General features: G+C 38.3%; 1 protein-coding gene across 1 annotated transcript in view; it reads right to left on the reverse strand.

The window, feature by feature from the left end:
• LOC130546690 (SH3 and multiple ankyrin repeat domains protein 1) overlaps window positions 1–20,339 on the reverse strand; it is a 70,069-nt gene extending 49,730 nt beyond the window's left edge. Inside the window, exons 1-5 of the mRNA XM_057322058.1 lie at window positions 20,143–20,339; window positions 16,007–16,513; window positions 13,483–13,686; window positions 11,887–11,958; window positions 11,311–11,419 (exon numbers count right to left, since the gene is read on the reverse strand). Of these exons, the coding sequence (XP_057178041.1) occupies window positions 11,311–11,419; window positions 11,887–11,958; window positions 13,483–13,686; window positions 16,007–16,435 (814 nt within the window). The 5' untranslated portion in view covers window positions 16,436–16,513; window positions 20,143–20,339. The remainder of the gene's footprint in view (window positions 1–11,310; window positions 11,420–11,886; window positions 11,959–13,482; window positions 13,687–16,006; window positions 16,514–20,142) is intronic.
• Between the last annotated feature and the right edge of the window lie 327 nt (window positions 20,340–20,666).

The raw sequence follows: 20,666 nt of genomic DNA on the forward strand, positions 1-20,666 counted from the left end.
CCCTGCCCAAAATACAACATAAAATGTAATGGATTTAATGGTTATAATGGGAATTGTACTATGGATACTTGCACCCTGCTGAAAAATCAATAGAAACTATTAAAGAAGTTATAATGGTTTTATTGGTTTTAAAGGGATTTGTATTGGTTTAAATGGAAACTGTAATGGTTCTACTGATATGTGATGGATTCTATTGGTGGGATGGTAAATCCTATTGGAATAAAACCCAAAACACACTACAAAGAGGAATTTAATTTAAAAATCTCATTCTAATGAAAAAAATCATAGTTTTTTTTCAGCAGGGATGGTATTTGCATTAAAACCACAGTATCCACAAATTTACCATTTTCTAAATATAGGAACCATACACCAATTAATAATCTTTAGTAAAACCACAGCAACTAAACATACCATAGTTTAATTATATTCATTATTATACTAGCTATAGTTTATGTTTGTAGTTAAATTATGGTAATAAGTCCAACAAACACATGGCTTCTACACTTTACTATTTACAAGAACCTTACTACTTACTGGTAAATTGCTGCTAAAACTGGTTAAGGGAATATACAAAATAAAAGAACACTGCTCATAAATACATATAGGCCTGGGGGGCTAATGAGGATAATTAGGCTAAATGATCATAAAGGATTATATCTAAACTAAACATATGTGTGCTAAACATATAAAGCTCTTAAAGGAGTTGCTCACTGCAAAATTTGCCCCCATTGACTTTCCATAGTAGGAATAAAAACTACTATGGAAAGTCAATGGGGGCAAATTTTGAAGTGAACTACTCCTTTAATACAACTGATACTGTGAGCTACTCTGTGTATTCAGTAGGTTGCTTCAGAGGCACAAGGTATACGACAATAAAACAATGCACAACTGACATAAAGGAAATTTACTTTTAATACTTGAGTATTTTTAAAAGCACGTACTTCTGTACTTTTACTCAAGTAAGAATCTGTCTTTACAACTTTTACTTGTAGTGGAGTAATATTTGACCAGTAGTATCTGTACTTTCACTCAAGTAAGGAAGTTGTGTACTTCGTCCACCTCTGCAAATTACTACATGACATATACAAACTAGATCATAACATCTCGCAACCTCAGTGCTCACACTGAAAGCCTAAATAAACTGACAGCACATTTGGCAAATTGGTGTTACTGTGGTTAAAGGAGTCATCGGATGAAAATCCAATATTTTCTGTGTTTAACTGCTATAATCGGGTCCCCGGTGCATCTAGCAACCCAGAAAACGTGAAAAACAAGATCCCAGTAAGTTTGTTTTGATGAGCCTTTCCCTCCAAGCATGTGAGAAATCGAGCCGTTCAGATTTCGTTCCTGTTGTTACGTAAAAGCAGGATCTTATTTTAATATTACCGCCCCTTAATCTACACAATTCCACCCACGGCGCTGCTGCCATTGTTGTTTTCACAAGCGACAGTGGTGTACGTGACGCCATGGCTAAAGTTCGTGGACAACATGCAACATGCAATGTAGTCGCTGCTAGGGATGGGCATTTTTCAATAATTTCATATTCGAATATTTGAGCTCATAAAAATATTGGTTTATTTAAATTAAGTTAATGATGACGTAATTTGTTACGTTTTTATTTAGTCACAATTTCACATTAAGCTTATAATTATCATTAAATATTCATGATGCATTAATATTATATCCTGTTTTTTATGTTGAAAAAATAGAAAAATATATAAAAACTGCATTTAAACCTGCGCGGAACTGTATAATACAAAAAGAAAACAGACAAAACAAAACGCAACGTATATTGACAGTCTGATATGGTTATCTTGTTTATTTTGTTTTACATGTTCTTGATAAGAAAAACAAGCATATAGGTCTATTTTACTCTGGTGAAAGTCTGTTCAACAAGTCGACAGCGGAGAAAACGTGCTGCTCTTCAATAACTTCCGGTAACAAAACCCAGATCTGACAATAATATCTGGCTTTATTGTTTATAATGTTGATAATAAATAAAGTAAACGGGCTTGATACCTCATGCCGACTGTTAAGATCCTAAAAAATACCCCGCAACAAAGACGGAGCCATTGATTTCCCTGATTATGAAATGGAGCGCAACTTTAAGAAAACTAAATTGGAGGTATTTCGTACAGCATGGAAGGATAGTATTCGAAAATACAGGAAAGCCCTAATAACTTCTAGATCCGCCTAATTTTCATCACTAATAGAAGAAAACCAGCACAACCCTAGGTTTTTATTTAACACGGTGGCTAAATTAACAAAAAATAAATCGTCAGTGACTTCTGATCCTGTATATCAGCATAGCAGTGATGAATATATGAACTACTTCACATATAAAATCCAAGATATTAGAGAAAAAATTATAACAATGCAATCAGAAGTGAAACCCGCTGAACAAACTAACTACAGCGCCCTTAAGGAGAAAATGCAATTATTTTATACCGTAGATCAAGATGAGCTGTCTAAAATTATTAGATCATCTAAATCAACAACATGCATACTAGACCCTATACCTACAAATCTACTGAAAGAGATGCTCCCAGAAATTATAGATCCTCTTCTTGGTATTATTAACTCATCTCTGACATTAGGACATGTGCCTAAAGCATATAAGGTGGCTGTTATAAGGCCCCTTGTCAAAAAACCCCAACTCGACCCTAGAGAACTAAGGAACTACAGGCCTATATCGAATCTACCTTTCATATCTAAAGTTCTGGAAAAAGTAGTTTCAACTCAATTATGCTCCTTCCTCCAAAGGAATGACATCAATGAAGAATTCCAGTCTGGATTTAGAGCATGTCACAGTACAGAGACTGCTTTGATCAGAGTTACAAATGATCTGCTATTGGCGTCTGACCGAGGTTGTATCTCGTTATTGGTGCTGCTAGACCTTAGTGCTGCATTCGATACCATTGACCACAGCACACTCCTACATAGACTCGAAAATTATGTCGGCATTAAGGGAATAGCTTTGAAATGGTTTAAATCTTATTTATCCGACCGTTTTCAATTTGTAGCAATAAACAATGAGGTGTCACGCAAATCGCAAGTCCAGTACGGTGTACCACAGGGCTCAGTCTTAGGGCCTCTGCTCTTCGCATTATACATGCTACCTCTAGGAGATATAATAAAGCGACACGGAGTTAGCTTTCACTGTTATGCTGATGATACTCAACTTTATATTTCCTCGAAGCCTCATGAAACACAGCAGTTCCATCGAATAATGGAATGCATAGTCGATATAAAAAACTGGATGAGTAACAACTTTTTATTACTGAACTCGGACAAAACGGAAGTGTTACTTATTGGACCGAAAACTGCTATAAGTAACAACCAAGAATACTGTTTAACTATTGACGGATGTTCCATAAAACCCTCGTCGTCAGCAAAGAATCTTGGCGTTCTATTCGATAGTAATCTGTCATTTGAGAGCCACGTCGCCAACACCTGTAAAATTGCGTTTTTCCATTTTAAGAATATATCTAAACTACGTCATATGCTGTCAATCTCAGATGCAGAGAAGTTAATTCATGCATTCATGACATCAAGACTAGATTACTGTAATGCACTGTTAGGTGGTTGCCCTGCAGGCTTATTACAAAAACTCCAATTGGTCCAAAACGCGGCAGCTCGAGTTCTTACACGTACAAAAAAGTATGAACATATTAGCCCGGTTCTGTCAACCTTGCACTGGTTACCTATAAAGCATCGCGTTAACTTTAAAATCTTGCTTATTACCTATAAAGCCTTACATGGTTTAGCTCCTCAGTACTTGAATGAACTCCTTTTGTATTACAGTCCTTCACGTGCATTACGCTCTCAGGCGTCCTGTCAGTTGGTAATACCTAGAATTTCAAAATCAAGTGCAGGTGGTAGATCCTTTTCCTATCTAGCGCCTAAACTTTGGAATAGTCTTCCCTGCACTGTCCGGGAGGCAGACACACTCTGTCAGTTTAAATCTAGACTAAAGACGCATCTTTTTAATCTTGCATACACTACTCTTCCATAATATAAATCTTCAGAGGGTTTAGGCTGCATTAGTTAGATCAACCGGAACCAAAAACACAACTGATGTACTTGTTGCATCAAAGAGTACAGAACAGTACTCTACTCTCAGCCAGTCTTGTCTCATTGTTCCAAGGTTACCACAGCGAGCAGGATGCAGTTCATGGCCTGACCTGATGGTAGAGCGGAGAATGGGAAGTGGGGACCTGACAAGAGCTGAGATGATAGAGCTGGATAAAGAAGGACGCGGTCTCTTGACATGTCTTCACCACAAAACTTCAAATGCTATTAGATTATTAATGATAATCTTAAACTATAATTTATTTTATTATTAAGTTTATTTATTTTATTTAGCCTTGTTGTGCAAGTTCTCTGGAGCTTGTGCAGAGGCAGCAGCTTTTGCCAGAGGGGAACTGGAATCCCCTGGTTGGGCCTGGGTTCTCCTGAGGTTTTTTTTCTCGATTAGAGTTTTGGGTTCCTCGCCACCGTTTGCATACTGTTTTTGCACTATCTGCCTGACCGGGGGGGCTGCTTTAGAATCTTAAAGTTTTACTTAATTAATATTGCATATAGGAATTTATTATCTGTTATATTTGACCTGTGCTTCTCTCTCCTTTATCCTAAATGTGTGCTCTCACTGAGCGTGTGTGTGTGTGCGTACTTGTCTGTGTACGTACGTGTGTATGTGTGTGTGTGTGTGTTGTGTGTGTGTGCGTGCGCATCCGTGTGTGTGTGTGTCTCTGTGTCTGTGTGTGTTGGTGCGTGTTGTGTGTGTGGAGTGTTTTGTGTGTGGGTGTGTCTGTCTTCTGTGTTTTCAACCTTTTCTTGTTTTTGCAGGTACAACTTTGATTGTTTTGCTTGTAGTCAATGTGTCTCATGTACAGCTGCTTTGTAACAATGAAAATTGTAAAAGCGCTATATAAATAAAGTTGAGTTGAGTTGAGTTGAGTTGATTACGTGACCTCATCTGAGGAAGATATTCTGCTGATAAATATTGTTTTCTTTGTCGTTCACGGTCAGTGTCTGTCTTGTTTAGCTTTGCATTGGATTTGCATCAATAAATAAGGTAGGCCTATTGATTTCAACTAAGGTAAGGAATCACAGCGCGAATTGATTTACAGGCTGTAACTTGAAGGCGACGACCCTATTTGAACTTCTAGAAGGAAAATTCTTGCTTTTGGGTATGTAAAAAGGTGCTAGGCTTATGTTAAGGCCAAATTCATTTGTTGCAGTGAAATGTACATTTGCATGTTTCAAGTTGTTGAAATTAGCATTACTTAATATTAAATTTTTAACGAACGAATATGAATTTACTAAGAATAACGGCACAACCGAACAAGTAATGGTAATAAACGAATTATTGTTAATCATTTAATATTACGTTGATATTTTTATACCTAATGTAAGTAATGTTAACGAATTCTGTGGCTCACCAGTTTTGAAACATTTTAATATAGTGATGTGAGCCGAGCATAAAACGTGATCCGGGCATCCAGTGTGTAAACTTAAAATATTTAAACTAGCTTGAGATCTGAGTGAACAAAGATTTAGGAACACATACAAATTATTTTTTTATATTTTCTGTACATTAAAAATCATTACAGAAGAAGTGAAGAAGCGTTAAATAAGACGTGACAACTCTAAGGTCTTCTGTAACGGTAACTTAACCTTGTGGGGACGCAGTTTTATTCTTATGAAAAATAGGAATATTCGAATAGCATTTTTAATATTCGAATAGTTATTGCGGATCGAATATTAGAATATTCGTGCACATCCCTGTCGCTGCACAGAGTCCCAACCTCAGAAGAGACAGGAGTGGATTTATTTTAATTTTAGTGGAAATCCCTCAGAAACCATAAGTAAAAACCTGCTTGTTGAGCGAATCACTTCAAGCCGGAGTGCTTTATCAACTTGGGACAGTACAAGCAGGATTAGCTTCAAAGTTGTTAATCAAGAGGGATCGAGACCAACTGAACGAGACAAAGCTGCCGATGTAAGTAATATTTATCAACAGTCTGAATTGACGTACATGTATCGTATATACAGGAGGATAACGTTAGGCTGAAAAATCTGTCACAGCATTCTAGTTATGCTCTCACGTTGTGTGTGTAATGTTATAACTTGTCAACGACAAACGCTAAAATCCATGTAATTCCGCTGAGATCTGCAGGTGCGCATTCCGTGGATATTAGGCAAGCAAGCATACACGCACAACGTGAGCGCATTAGGATGCTCTGTTTGCTGTGGCGGATTTTTTAGTTTACGGACAAATAAAAAAAAACTACATTTACATTTACATTTAGTCAGGGTTCGAATTGAGGGGGGCTGGGGCGGTCCCGGACCCCTCATAAGCCTTAAGGGACCTCACATAAGGTCTAAAATAGTGAACTTGAGGGTCCCCTTGTTTTTCATTAAAACTAGACAACTAACTTTCTTTGTCAAATGATCATGCTAAAACAAAACACTTTTGTTCATTATTTGTACAAGTTTCATAAAAGTAAAATGTAATTTTTATCTGAAAAATTCATGCATGCTCAAGCGCACCAGTGTTCAATGAAGACATGCTGTCACGCCCTGTTGCTGGCGCCTCATTTCGCAACCTGAGGGCGCTATGCTACTCTGTGTACTGCCTGCGTTTTTGTAAGGACTCCAGAAATTCCATCATGGTTTGTCTCGTTATCGTGTATTGGTCTCACCTGTGTCTCATTACCTGTTTGTCCCTTCACCTGTGCATATATAGCCCTGGTGTTCAGTTGTCTGTTGTGAATCGTTGTTGTATGTGCTCCCTCGTGGTTCTCGGACCACTGAGCTACCCTTATGTGTCTTTTTGATTAAATATTTTACTGCACGTGGATCCTCTCATTGGTTTCCTCGCTGAACCGTGACACATGTACAGAGATGTCGCAGCAAGACACTGGCTGCGTGTGGATCCTCTCATATTGTAAGCGTTTATCTTAAAACTTTACAGTTAGGCTAGTATAATTTTGATGCGCAAGTCTTTCTTTATGTACGATGTTATCTCACATTGTCAAAACAGATGCGACACTGAGCCACTACAGAGACATACAGGTGGTGGAAAATAGGAAAGGGAGTGAAAAACTTTAAATATTTTGCTCTCCCCAACATTGCGTTCCTGCAACATTGCGTTTCTCCAAGAATAGTTTTCTTTCCCTCAGAAAACTTTCGCATTCCCCAGAGATTATTTTGCGCTCCCTTCTGCAAACATGAGCTCCGATTTTGACCAGAAGGCTTCTGCTTTTGCCCAAAGGAATGACATTCGTTTTTCTTATCCTGCATTGGTTCATATGGATTATTTTCATATACTTGATCTACATTATCAAGAGATTAATCGTGTTTAAAACGCTCATACGCTTCTCCATGAGGTGACGCGTCCTCTCCCTCACTGGCTCCAATGATTTTTATTAATATTCCAAAAAAGGTAACAGCACCGCAGTACAATAATATAAAGAACAAAAATCAATGGCCAAGAAAAAAATAAGGAAAATAAGAGGACAGGAAAATCTCAATTAGTAAGAAAATGTTATAATACATTTTGAAAAACTTGTTATTCTTATTGCTATAAATAAATTTAAGAGATTTTACAATGAGTGAAATCTCAGCAAGAAAGACATCAAACCTAGGCAAAATCTTATGAAAAAAATCTAGGCTACAATGCAAAATAAAAAAATTTACAGCAAGATCGATAGCATGGTCACTGCAAAAAAAGCAAAAAAAGTCTTTTAATCTCTCCCTCATGTGGATCTCTTTTAATGGATTATCAACATGTTAAGGACATTTATGTGTACGTGGTCAAATTACTAAAATGATCCAAACTATCATGTGATTGATTCTTGTACTGGCAGCTCCGTCTGTTTTTTTTTTTTTTTTGAAGACTGGTTAGGGGACCCCCCAAGAGCCTTGACACAATTAGAACACTGCATTTAGTCATTTAGCAGACGCTTTTATCCAAAGCGACATACAGATGAGGGAAACAATGGAAGCAATGGAACAACATAAGGACAACAAAAAGCATAAGTGCAATAAAAGAAAACTGGTCTCATATAGCCTACCACAGTATACAGAGCTAAGTTTTTTTTTTTTTTTTTGAAAGAGTAGAAAAGAGATAGAAGTCAGAACTGATCAGTCAGGTGTTGACGGAAGAGATGTGTTTTCAGATGGTTCTTAAAGATGGCTACAGAATCTGCTGATCTTGTAGCAGCGGGCAGATCATTCCATAAATGTGGAACTGATCCCGAGAAGGTACATGAGAGAGATTAATTTAAACTAATTTAAAGTCCCCCTGAACCGGAAGTTACGATCGTTTTTACTTCCGTATTTTGACGTATTTTTAAGTGAAATGGAATTTCTAATGAGAAAATAGTGGGCTTTTGTTTCGTCTTTCTCTGCAATTTGATTGGATGTATAAAAACAGCTGTTGACTGTAGACTGACAGTTTAAGGGGAGGAGTTAACGGATGCTCCATCCAAGTCGTCTAATTTACGTCATTTAAGATGGATAGTCATTACAGGAAGGAAGTGCATTTTCAGATTTTAACTAAAGATTATGAGGGCACACGAATTTTAAAAAGAGAATGACCCACATTGATAAACTATTTATAATAAACACTGCAATATTTCATGAAAAAAATAGGCAGTGTCATTATATATTTCACTGGGACTTTAAGAATAAGTAGTTAAAAAGTCAGTTTTGAATGAAAGTGCAGAATAAAAAATCAGTAAATTCATATTTTGTTTTTCATTACAATAAAACATCTTGGGGCTGGGACGATATATCATGCAATTATGCCGCAACATCCGAAAGCCAGAGGGCGCTCTCGTGCAGAAACTCTGAATATGGGACACAGAAGCAGAACGATTTACACACGTATGCTGCGTCCCAATCCAGTACCTCAGATATGACGTATTTTTGCAGGCTAAACTGGAAGCGCCGCACTGGTTCCCTCAACCTAAAGCCTATACATTTTTTCATAGACTTTCAGAAGATCACAAAAAATAAGCTCTGTGATTAACAAAGGTTTATGATGTTTACACGTTTTGTATATCAAGATAATCTTTACAAATTAACACAACATTTGTTACTGTTGAAGCCGAAATACAGTCGTCAGAAGTAAAAAGCTAACAGGATGCTATAAACAGACTACACTTAAGGTCGCTCGATATCAACGTCACCACCACAAAGTCTCTTTCAAACTTTATTAAAAATGTGTTCACTGGTAAGTAATTACTCAGTGACTGAATCCGCATCTACGTTTTAAGAGATTTGTGCCCATGTTGCATTATTTGTGAGCTTTACATGCGCGATGACGTCTAACGTCCCCGCCAAAGGAAGTAGTCGTTTTTACCAACTTGTTAGCAACTGCCATTTTTAAGACACAATAAGGCTTTAAAAAAATCACAAGCAGGTTATAATTGGTGTGTTTTATATCATATAATAAAACATGAAAATATTTAGAGGTTTTGTTTACCACAGACCTTATTTCGGACAATTTACCAAAAACCCTTTCAATAAACCCATAGACTTCGATGGAACCGGAATGCTAACTCGCTTCCGGGTTTTGCATACAAAAATACGTCATCTCTGAGCCTCTCTATTGGCCTAAAAGTATGTACTGTTTTTGTAATGTAAAAGTATATACATTTTAGTGTGTAGCAAAACAATATGCAAGCACTGGGACATACTAACAGGAAGCAGAAGTGGCCGTTGTTGCCTAGACAACATTGTGGCCATTAACTGTCACTCACATCAAAATACAGCTCTTCTTTCCATTAAAGGGGTGATGAATTAAGACCTAAATTTTAACCTGAGCTTTTGTTGTGTAAGAGGGAATCGTATTCAAGCAAACATCCTGTCAGTGTCAGAACTGAAAACGCCCTTGTTACTGAAATTATAACTGTTATTGACTCCAGGCCCAGCGAACGCCAGGTCCTGGAATGCACCTATCAAGGTTGAACACCGCCTCCACAGAAGAATATCAACGACTACTTCTCTAGCCCCGCCCACTGGTTCCCGTATGACAGTATTGGAACCAGATAGAGCGAGCAAGCAATAAACATGCCGTTAAAGATCGCAAAATATTGTGGAGTCAGTGCCTGGTTGTGGAAGAACACAGTCGCTGCATAATCTTCCTTCGGATTCCCACATTAGTAATGCGTGGTTGAAGTTTATTTTTAAAGAGGTTCCAGCTCAGGTGAACAAGGCAGAGGTCGACGATGGATTTGCGGAGAGACTCAAATGAAAAAGCAGTGCTGTGCCATCAATATTGGATCCGATAGGAATGGTGCAGCAATCTTATGGGAGTACAACATTTTTGTACTATGCGTCACTATTGCTTTGTTAGAGATCGCTTGATATGGCAATGTGTAACCTAACGTTACGTGTCTAACCAAATTCACAGAAGGCTCCAACTACGCAAACTGCTATCCAATCATAGCAGTGGGCGTTTACTTCCAAGTCTTCAATGTGGCACGCCCATTCAAACCGATCGTTTGTCAAGCCGGCCTCAAAACCCGGGTAGAAAATAGCCTATTACTTAATGATTTTGATGTTTTTGAATGTAAAAACCATGCGAACGTCATAAGTAGACCTCATACAACAGAATAAAACAATAAACAAGCCCAGTTCATCACACCTTTAATGTATTTATTCATTCATTATTTCGTATGTAATGTTTACTGTATACTTACATTTGTTAATTAAGTGACGGATCAGTTATATAATTTATTAACGCAGTAGAGCATCACTAAACTCCGCCTACTTGTGGTGATTTGTGGGTAATATTAGCCGTTAGACTGTGCATCGTTCTGCACTTTGAATTTCTACCAGAAGTAGTAGACCATCCAGGAATCTTTGGAATACTCTTTTCAACATACTACGATTTGGGACATGCTCATTCTCCTTTCGAATATTATTTACAGGACGGATAGTGTGCGGATTGGGCCGCAGCATCTGTTCCAGGAAATACCATTGGTCATATTCTATGTTCTTTAAACCTTTTCAGGTATTTTCATGAAAATAAAGTATATTTGTTATGATGATGTTTGCTTTTTCAAATGCACGTTATAAACAACTAATCTCGTAGTGATTTTTGATCGACCGGTACTTCCTACTTATCAAAGAGCCGTAGTTCACAGAAGAGATGTGCATAAAACACAGAATCGATTTAGACATGTATAATTAGTGGGAATAGCGATATATATGGCCCAGCCCTACCGGAGGTTTGATCAAATCAAATTCTCATGAACTGGTTGTTGTACGAGGAGGACTGACAGTGCGTCTCACCTCCGCTCTCAGTGTCATGGTAGTTCGGATCCAGTCCTTTCTCCAGAGCTTTACCCAGCTTCTCCACTGCTCCAGTCTGAACATAGTCCACAAACTTCTTCAGATTGGCCTGTAGAGGGAGACGCACACAAACACTGGCACCCTGTGTAGTGTGCTCAACATACACGGATACTAAATGTGTCATATTATACAGTGTGTGTGTGTGTGTGTGTGTGCGTGTGCGTGTGCGTGTGCGTGTGCGTGTGCGTGTGTGTGTGTGCGTGCGTGTGTGTGCGTGTGTGTATATCCCGGTGGGGACCTAAACCTGAATACACACTAACACATGGGGACTCGTGTCACCATGGGGACCAAAATTGAGGTCCCCAGGGGCAAAAAAGCTAATAAATTGTACAGAACAATATTTTTTACAAATCTAAAAATGCAAAAAGTGTTCTATGATCTTTAGGTATAGGGTTAGGGATAGGGGATAGAATATACAGTTTGTACAGTATAAAAACATTACGCCTATGGACTGTCCCCACGGGGATAGTCAACCAAAGCCTGTGTGTGCGTGTGCGTGTGTTTCTTTGTTTGTACCTTGGTGTGGAGTCTGGCCAGCTGTTTCTCATCTAGGTTTGTCTGTTTGTAGACTCGTGTCTTATATCTGAACTGTGATGGGAAAGACGTGTGGGAAAGAAGGGGAAAAAGAAAACTATTAATTATCCAAGGCTAAATCCCAGATTATGAAATATAGAAAATCATAACAGTCATAAACATTTATGAAGGGCTACTGGATTGTTATCTCTGGATATTTTGTTAATTTATATTCATATGAATGTATATTGCTTTAACAGCATGTGATTTCCTGTGCCCAGGTAATCCGATGATGTCATCTCACCTGCCTCTGGTTTCATTTCATTAACATGTGGGCAGTGTTAATTTTGACAGCAAATTTTGATTTAGTTTTAGTCATAGTCTTTTGACGAAAATGCAATTTAGTTTTAGTCACATTTTAGTCAACCCCATCATTTTAGTTTCAGTCTAGTTTTAGTCGACGAAATATGAAAAACATTTTAGTCGAATAAATATACATTATAGTTCCATACAAAGATTCAACTGTTTTGACATAATTCACTTCACCTTAGAATAAAATTAAACCAGGTCATTACCTTTATTTTTCAGAAAATTCCAGTAACTAGATATGCATTGTTGGAGTATTAGACCATGAAAGACATGTTCCAGTTCGTTCAATTCCATTTGACTCAATTGACTCGTTAAGTAGGGCGTGTTCATTCAGTTCATTCAACCAATGAAACGCACACGGCTCACACTCAAAGGCTATTGGCTCATGGCATGCCTCTTTGAAGAAAGAGCTGCACTGTCTTTGCCTGATACAGCAATGAATGAGAATAGCTTTCAAAAAGACATATTATATAAATTGTATTACATTTCTTTAGTCATGCAAACATGTTACTGGTTGGAATGTACAGTTTGACTCACTTCATCACTTCTATAATCAGTAGAGGACAGCGCTGGTTTCTTTTGGCTGACTCTATGTTGCATTTCACGTTATGCAGCAGCTCGTGTTAAGTTAACATAGGCATATAAAAACACTTGAGCTTGCCTTCGTAATGTGTTTCGGGGTGACTCGCCTGCAGTCGCGCTTCAAGTTTGCGGCGTTTTACCGGCGATCGTGAAGGAAAATAAGACGCTTTGTAACCCGCGTGGAGACACAGAATACATGTGTGTGCTTCCACTTCTCCCAGAGACTTCTGCCGTTTATATGAGATAAGCAGCACATGCGCGCAAACTGATGTCCGCCAGGTGGGACAAGAATATTTTCGTCTCGTTTTTATTAGTTGACGAAAATGTCAGTATATTTTTATTACAGTTTTAGTTATCATGCATTCATTTTTATTTAGTTATCGTCTCGTTTTCGTCAGTGAAAACATGTCGTTAACGAATACTTTTCGTCATAGTTTTCGTTAACGAAATTAACACTGCATGTGGGCTAGGTGTAAACATTTACGAACGAATAAATACACCAAGTAAACTTTGCACTGCATTATGTACAACACTAGTTGGACCTCACAAATTTCTAGGTCACAGGGTTTCGGAACAAACTGGGTGACATATAGCATAATATTCCTGAGCGTTTGAGGGCAGTCTGTGATGTAGTATTTGCTACAGCACCTCCAGGTAGGGCACACCCTTCTCCAGGGACTGTGAGAATTCTCCCAGCAAACGCTCTTCCTCCAGAAACTTGGCATCTCTTCCTTCTCCAGCTGGCTGGAAAAGGCCATAATTGTAGACGTCCCACAACGTCTCGCTGAGAGAACAAATAATCTGTTGCTTTGCACTCCAAACGGTGGAATCCGGATCAAAGCGCAAACACTTCTGCAGATGGCGAGAGAGAAAACAGGGGTAAAAGAAGAACTGAGGAATACACTGAACTGTTTCAGAGTGAAGGACGAGCCAGATAAAAGAAATCCTGCCAAATCTTAAAAATGAAGGAAGCATTTATAATATCCTTAACAACCTACATGATCAAATATAAAAAATAAATGTTCTTCAGGGAAAGAACTTTTAAGAAATTCCCTAGATTTGATCAAAATTATTTTGTGTCGTCCAATGAGCTTTTCAAACCCAGTATGCTCCTTTAATGTCAGTACATTTTAAATTGAAAGAAAGATTTGTTTGCTGTTAGAAAGTAATCGATTATTTTTCTGTTCATCCAAAAACACATCTGGAATGATGTCAGCTACTGTATATGGGGAGTAAATGCATACATGCACCACTAATTATGCATGGATTGTTAACGTGGTGCAATTAAAGTTAGCTCATAATTGAAATTTGGATGAGAAAGATTATTCACATTAAAGGGGTCATATGGTGCGAATACGTTTTTTCTTTGGTGTGTTATAAGTTGCCCATGCATGTATTAGACACGTAAAATTGCAAAAATTAAAGTGGGGGAACAAAAGATGCATTCTATCTAAAAGCGAATGCTCTCCCAGACCTACCTGAAACACCTCGTGTAACCACACCCCCACAAATCTACGTCAGTTCGTGGTATGAGTTGACTAAGACCGCACAAATGTATACGCAAGTAAGGTGGGCGTACCTGTCAGTACAATTGAAGAGGAACCTGATGTTCCAAATATGGTAAGAAGTGTTTTCGTCACACGTTTGCAGTATTTCCACCAATCACTACGCACTTGTAAACTGGCCAATCATATCACACCTCGCTTTTCAGAGCCATGAGCTTTGTAAAAAATCAGCGCGTTTCAGAGAGGCGGGGCAAAGAGGAGATACAAACATGCATGGTATGTGGAACATACAGCATTTTTTAACCTTAAATCGTGTATACACATTGCATTACATCTAAAACAAACGATAATATTCATTTTAGCCCTGTCATGTGACCCCTTTAAATTAGGAAAGCGCTTTCTCACATATTAGACAAGGAAACTCTAAATGAGTGTGTGTATTCACATTTTCCCCAGAATAGCTATACACACACACGATTCAACCCCTCCCACTTTTACACTGAGACACATAATGAGTAAATAGAGTATCATAATTTAATATGTATTATATACAGCACAGCCGTGGACAAAAAAAATCAAGAGAGCATTCCAAATGTTCATTTAATCATCATTTCTAGATGTATTGTGGTCATTCCAGTCCAGTGTCTGTTGAATTTTAACAAAATGAAACCTCAGGAGTGACAAAGTCATCCAGCAGCAATGTGAAATACTGACTGTACAAATATGACTGTTGTATTGCTTAAAAGTGAATCTGAACTTGTTTTCTTCACCGTATTTGAGGTTGAAAAAATACAGAGCATCTTTTCTGTTATTTTCAGCTGTTTCTCCAGTTTAAATTTTCAGCCAATAAATGTAAATTCATAACAACATTTTATTTGACATTTGGAAGAAATGTTGTTAGTAGTTCACAAAATGAAGCAAAAATGATTATTTTACCAAAAACACATACCTGTAAATAGTAAATTCAAGAAAACTGAAAATAATTTTGAAATTGTCTCTTTATTTTTTCTGCAGCTGTATATCTATAATATTAATACAGTAAGGTGCAGCGATGTGTTAAATTTGGCACCATGTGTGATTTGAGATTTGCTGCAGAAGATTTCAAGGCATAAAAAATTAAAATTATTTTTCTAATGTATTTTTTTTAGATAGATATTTCATTTTAAATTTTTTATGAGTATGTTCATTTAAGTATCAACCCTTGTTTTAAATTCTGAAATTTAAAATGTCAAGAAATAAAAATATACAAAACAGTGAATTGCTGACAAAAACCAAGCCCTAAAATCAATATATAAGATTTAACATCCATTTCACTTCAGAAGAATTTGATCAGTCAATTTTTGCATATCACTGCTGTCCTTCTGAAACCTCATATCTCCATACTTCGTGATTTTTGTTGTTGTTGCCATAAATCATTATTACTCGTCACCCTTTTTGTGTGTCACTAGGATTTGTAAATATCTAACCAATAAAAAGTATTAAAAAAGTGCTTGTCAACTTTGACACCACAGTATTTAATCATTTTAAAAGTACAGTGTTTTTCCATTTCCTGAAAAACAGCCGATTTGGACACTTGAGGTTTCAGAAGGACAGCAATGATATATGTATTTGGCTAATTTGCTATCTGTAGAGTAAATCTAAATGCATGTCAAGAGAAATGTACAGACCGTTTGTTTGATATCAGGTATGCCAATTCGGAACACAATCACGGCGAGATGCGAGTCTTCTACAGGCGTGACCGCGGTCATACTCCGCTCCATCATACGCCTCCGGGACTGCTGATTGGTCAAGACTGGATGATACATCGGCTGATTGGTCGTCTGATAAAACAGAGTCGGCTGACTGGGCAAATGAGGAATTCCTCTTTGGGCAGAATTGACCGCCCTCGGTTGCCTCTCTCCTCGTTGCCAGCCAATCACGACAGCCGCTGGCTTGGACCCATCTGTCTTGCGTCCACCTCGGTTCTGATGTTCTTTGGCTCCCAAATCTATCAGCCCATTTTGTTTTCCTCTCCTCAACCTCTCCTCTTCATCCTCCTCATCCTCACCGTCTTTGTCCTCCATGCTGCCAAAAAAGCGCTTGGTATTTCCCAGCATCCTTTGGGTCAGCAACCAGCGTTGAGGTCGTGGTGGTGGGCCATTGTGCGTATTGTCGTCACGTGTTGGTTAGACAGACTAAAATGAAAAATAGTAAGAAAGAATACATTTTAGAGGGGTGAGATTAACAGAGAACAAGTCATGAATGAGACTGAAGTACTTTTTACTTCTTTTATGCAACTTTATGCAAACAAGAGGTAACAATGTCTAACGGCCTCATCGAGACTAATTATATTACTATATTAAATAATTAGTAGGGCTGTCAACGTTAGCGCGTTAATGCATATGATTTTTTTCCAATGAACACAAAGAAAGATATTTAGAAGAATGTTAGTCATTTTCAGTTCCGGACATCATTGACTAATTCTTTCAAATAAAAACCTACATCTCATATGTTCATTTGTATATTAACAATACAAATGAATATGATAATAACAGAATGTGTGCAAATAAACTTCCTTGTGTGTTGTAATATTTTTTGTGTTCGTTCCAAGTGTCTTTTTTGTCGCTTTTATTTATGTATAACCCACAATAAATATCACATGATGCCTAATACATTTTTAATGACACCATGCACATACACAGATCCCTTCATATTAAATGGAGAATAAAATCTGACCAATGAGAAGGCAGACATGTGTCTGCGATTAGCTTTCTGCAGTATAATTGGCAGTTGACTGGGGCAGGTGGGGAAAATAGAGCACTGTCCTCATTTCGATCTCTAGAGACGATTCAGAGAGAGAAACGCAGAAACCAGCAGCCCAAGGACAAAGCGAGAAGTGCAGAGATACCAGACCAGGCCACGAAACCTGCAGCGATCTGTGTGTCCATTTCACCGAACCGACACGACAGAAAGGTCAGAGAAACCCAGCCGATCATTACCAGGTCAAACTTTACACTATATTATCTACAAGGTGCATCTTACACACACATCCAACCGTCCGTTCGGCACGCTCGCCTGCTCCGTATCCATGAAAAAAAATCCTTCACACACTTCTTGTCTTATTGTACTCCATCACTGTTTCACATACATAGAGCACCGCCTCTGCCTATGTAGGACAGGGTGAATATAGATATATTTCCAGTGAATTGGTCCCCAGAAACTTTAATTGGAGAACTTCCATGGAACAGACTGTCCCACTTTTATAACCCGTTAAAAAAAAGTAGAGCAACCAGGTCTGGTATTGGTCTCTCTCTCTCTTTTTCTCTCTCTCTCTCATTGTCCATCACTACATTAGCAAACCAATGACAGCGCAGCCAATGGTCCTTTCTGCATATTCCCTTGAGCTCAGCACAGCGCCATTCTGCTCGCAAGTAAAAACACTTTCCACTTCATGCTGATTTACAAACATCCCACGTTACGCATGTCAACGTGTTTATCTGCAATGATTTTATGAGCTTATGTCCTGATTAGTTTTTACATCAGACCACTGGTGAAGTCTGTAATGATTGCTGTGTCTGTTAAAGTGTGATACTTTTTCCCTCCTGACGGCTTCTGGATAAATCACACCTGTCTCTACATCGGCGTGCGTTCTGTAAACAGACAAAACAGTCAGGGGAGCAGCACATCCTTTTTTATTCATTCAATGAACAAGCCAATCCGAACGCTCTATGTCCAGACATTTTGCATGTGGCAAAAAGCACCGTACAATCCAGAGGAACAAAATCATTTTTTAACTAATTATATTATTGAACTCTTAGTATTCCTAGATAATTCAACTCATAGTATTTGTTACTTTTGTTATGGCGGGTTGTAAAAAAATGATTTTATTGACTGGTCATGGCAAGCTACAGTAAACCATTTTATTTCTATGAACATGCCAAAACATGATTTAAAAAGACGCTTCAACCCAAATAATAACACACCTTAACCAGGTGATCAAGCTTTGGATGAGAATCTCTGGAATGGATCTGATGATCTAAATCTATTAACATTTACTTTCAACAGAGACACAAACATGCAGTGATGAACAATATACTACACATTCCAACTATAGAAAGCTCAAAACCTTTGACACCCCAAATTACAGCTCACATTACCGTCACATTTATTCTATTAAAACAAAAAAAATTATCATAAAAATGCAGGGAACTCAGGAACACCCCTGTCATCACAGAATTATGATCAAACATAAATAACAAGATTCATCATACAACCTATCTCACAAGATACACCTTGGATAGACGGACAGTCCATTGCAGGGCACATACACATATTCTTATTTATATATCAGTAAATTCATATTTATCAGCAAGAAATGGTGAGATGTGACCAGAAAGACAAGACCACTGCCCGTCTGACCAGTGCTGCAGAAATGATCACATTCTGTTGCCCTACATAAACCATGGAAGCACATGTGAAGGAGATATAGTAGATCTCCTGCAGTAAAGTTACTATATATAGCTGCTAATAAATAAACTGAAGAGGGTCAAGCTGTCACCTTGACTAGTAACACACTATACAACATTTCTCGGAATGTTCCAGGCATATTTTTCTGCAGTATGTACTGTATGAGGACAGCTATGAACTGGACTATTCACAATACATTTAAAGAGATCGTATTTCCCAAAATTAAGTCTTTTATCGTTTCTTCTGCACAACGCCAAAGAAGATATTTAGAAAAACGTCGACAACATTCAGTTCCATTGGGCGAACACAAAACCACTGAGACATTTCTCGAAATATCTTCTTTTGTGTTCCACTGAAGAATGAGTCAGATACAGGATTTGAACCAGATGAGAAAATACAAAAATATACAATGTGACCCAATGCGCTATAGCAAGCAGATCAGAAACACACAACCAATTACAAACTGTCTCAATCCATTCTTTTATGAGGTTTGCAGAGTCACATTAAATTCCATTTGCTGCATTCAGTTTCAGCATTTAAATGCACATCTGAAGATGTGGATGACAAATGCTGACTTGGGAGAATCAGGCCGGATTTGCCTGCCGACAATTACATAGACGGAGAATGCAAATAAAACTGAAAAAAACTGATCAATTACTAATCAAGCGTGTGAAGTACAGTGTAAACAATGTGAAATACAGAACAAGTTAAGCCAGGATTTACGTAAGCCCTAAATAACGAGCAGGGACGCTACAGAAGGAGGGAAGCACAGGATTGACCTCTTTCAACAGCGAGATGAGAAACTGGGACCAAAAGTAAGAAAATGATGCTGGAGACTGATCGATGCTGTCCAAATCAACAGCATACAAAAAGCTCATGTCCAACATGTGGTAACACCAAATTGCTCATTGATATAATCACAAAGATGTTTAAGAATGTGCACATTACTTTCTATCACTAAAAACTAGCATGGTATGTCATCAACAGATCAGACTGACAGTGTGCTGGTGTTTCCTGGATAAGTGTTTGAGTGTATCACTATGTTCCCTGTGCGCTGTGACCTACCTTTGCTCTCAGCAGGCCTCTCTCATCACCAAAAACAGCACACACCCACACACTCTAAAAGTGTAATTGAGAGAAAACTCACTCTCACTCTCTCTCTCACACGCACACGCTCATTTATTAAGGCCAAAAATAGAAGCATCTGCATCTACAATGCACAGATGAGTTGATAACACACATACACACAAAGCAACGCAGCCACACTTCCCAAAGTCCCTCGGCCACTCCAAGAGCCCAGCTTTCACTTTTTGACTCTCAGGACATTAGAAAAATCACTCTAATTCATTAGAAATACCTGAACATGTAGTGCGAGCATTCTCATTCCAAGACCTCTTTTGCTCCACAGGCAGGACTGACAGAACAGAGTCCACTGAGACAGAACCAAAATAAGACCTGATGAGAATGTTAAGAAGAGCAAGCAATGCCTTTCCCCCGACACATCCGTAGTTGTGTCCGATCACCTCCAGCACTGGAACGATCTGTGTATCTGATCTCTCCCACTATCATGCACTCTACCTCTCCTCCCTCTCTCTCTCTCTCTCTCTCTCTCACACACACACACACACACACAGTTGAGGGGAGATCAAACTGGCTTGCATCTAAAGCTCTAGTTTCATCTGGACCCTCTTTAGCTTTGTGGGAAGAAGTCATATGTGACTCCAGAGAACCACTGAAACCACACAGAAAAAAAGATCAATGTTTCACATACTGCACATGATGCAAAACATACCATACATGCATATTACATGTGTGTGTGTGTGTGTGTGTGTGTGCGTGCGTGCGTGCGTGCGTGCGTGCGTGTGTGTGTGTGTGTTTGTT

Source organism: Triplophysa rosa, linkage group LG23 (genome assembly GCF_024868665.1).
Source record: "Triplophysa rosa linkage group LG23, Trosa_1v2, whole genome shotgun sequence".
In the NCBI taxonomy this organism is placed as follows: domain Eukaryota; kingdom Metazoa; phylum Chordata; class Actinopteri; order Cypriniformes; family Nemacheilidae; genus Triplophysa; species Triplophysa rosa.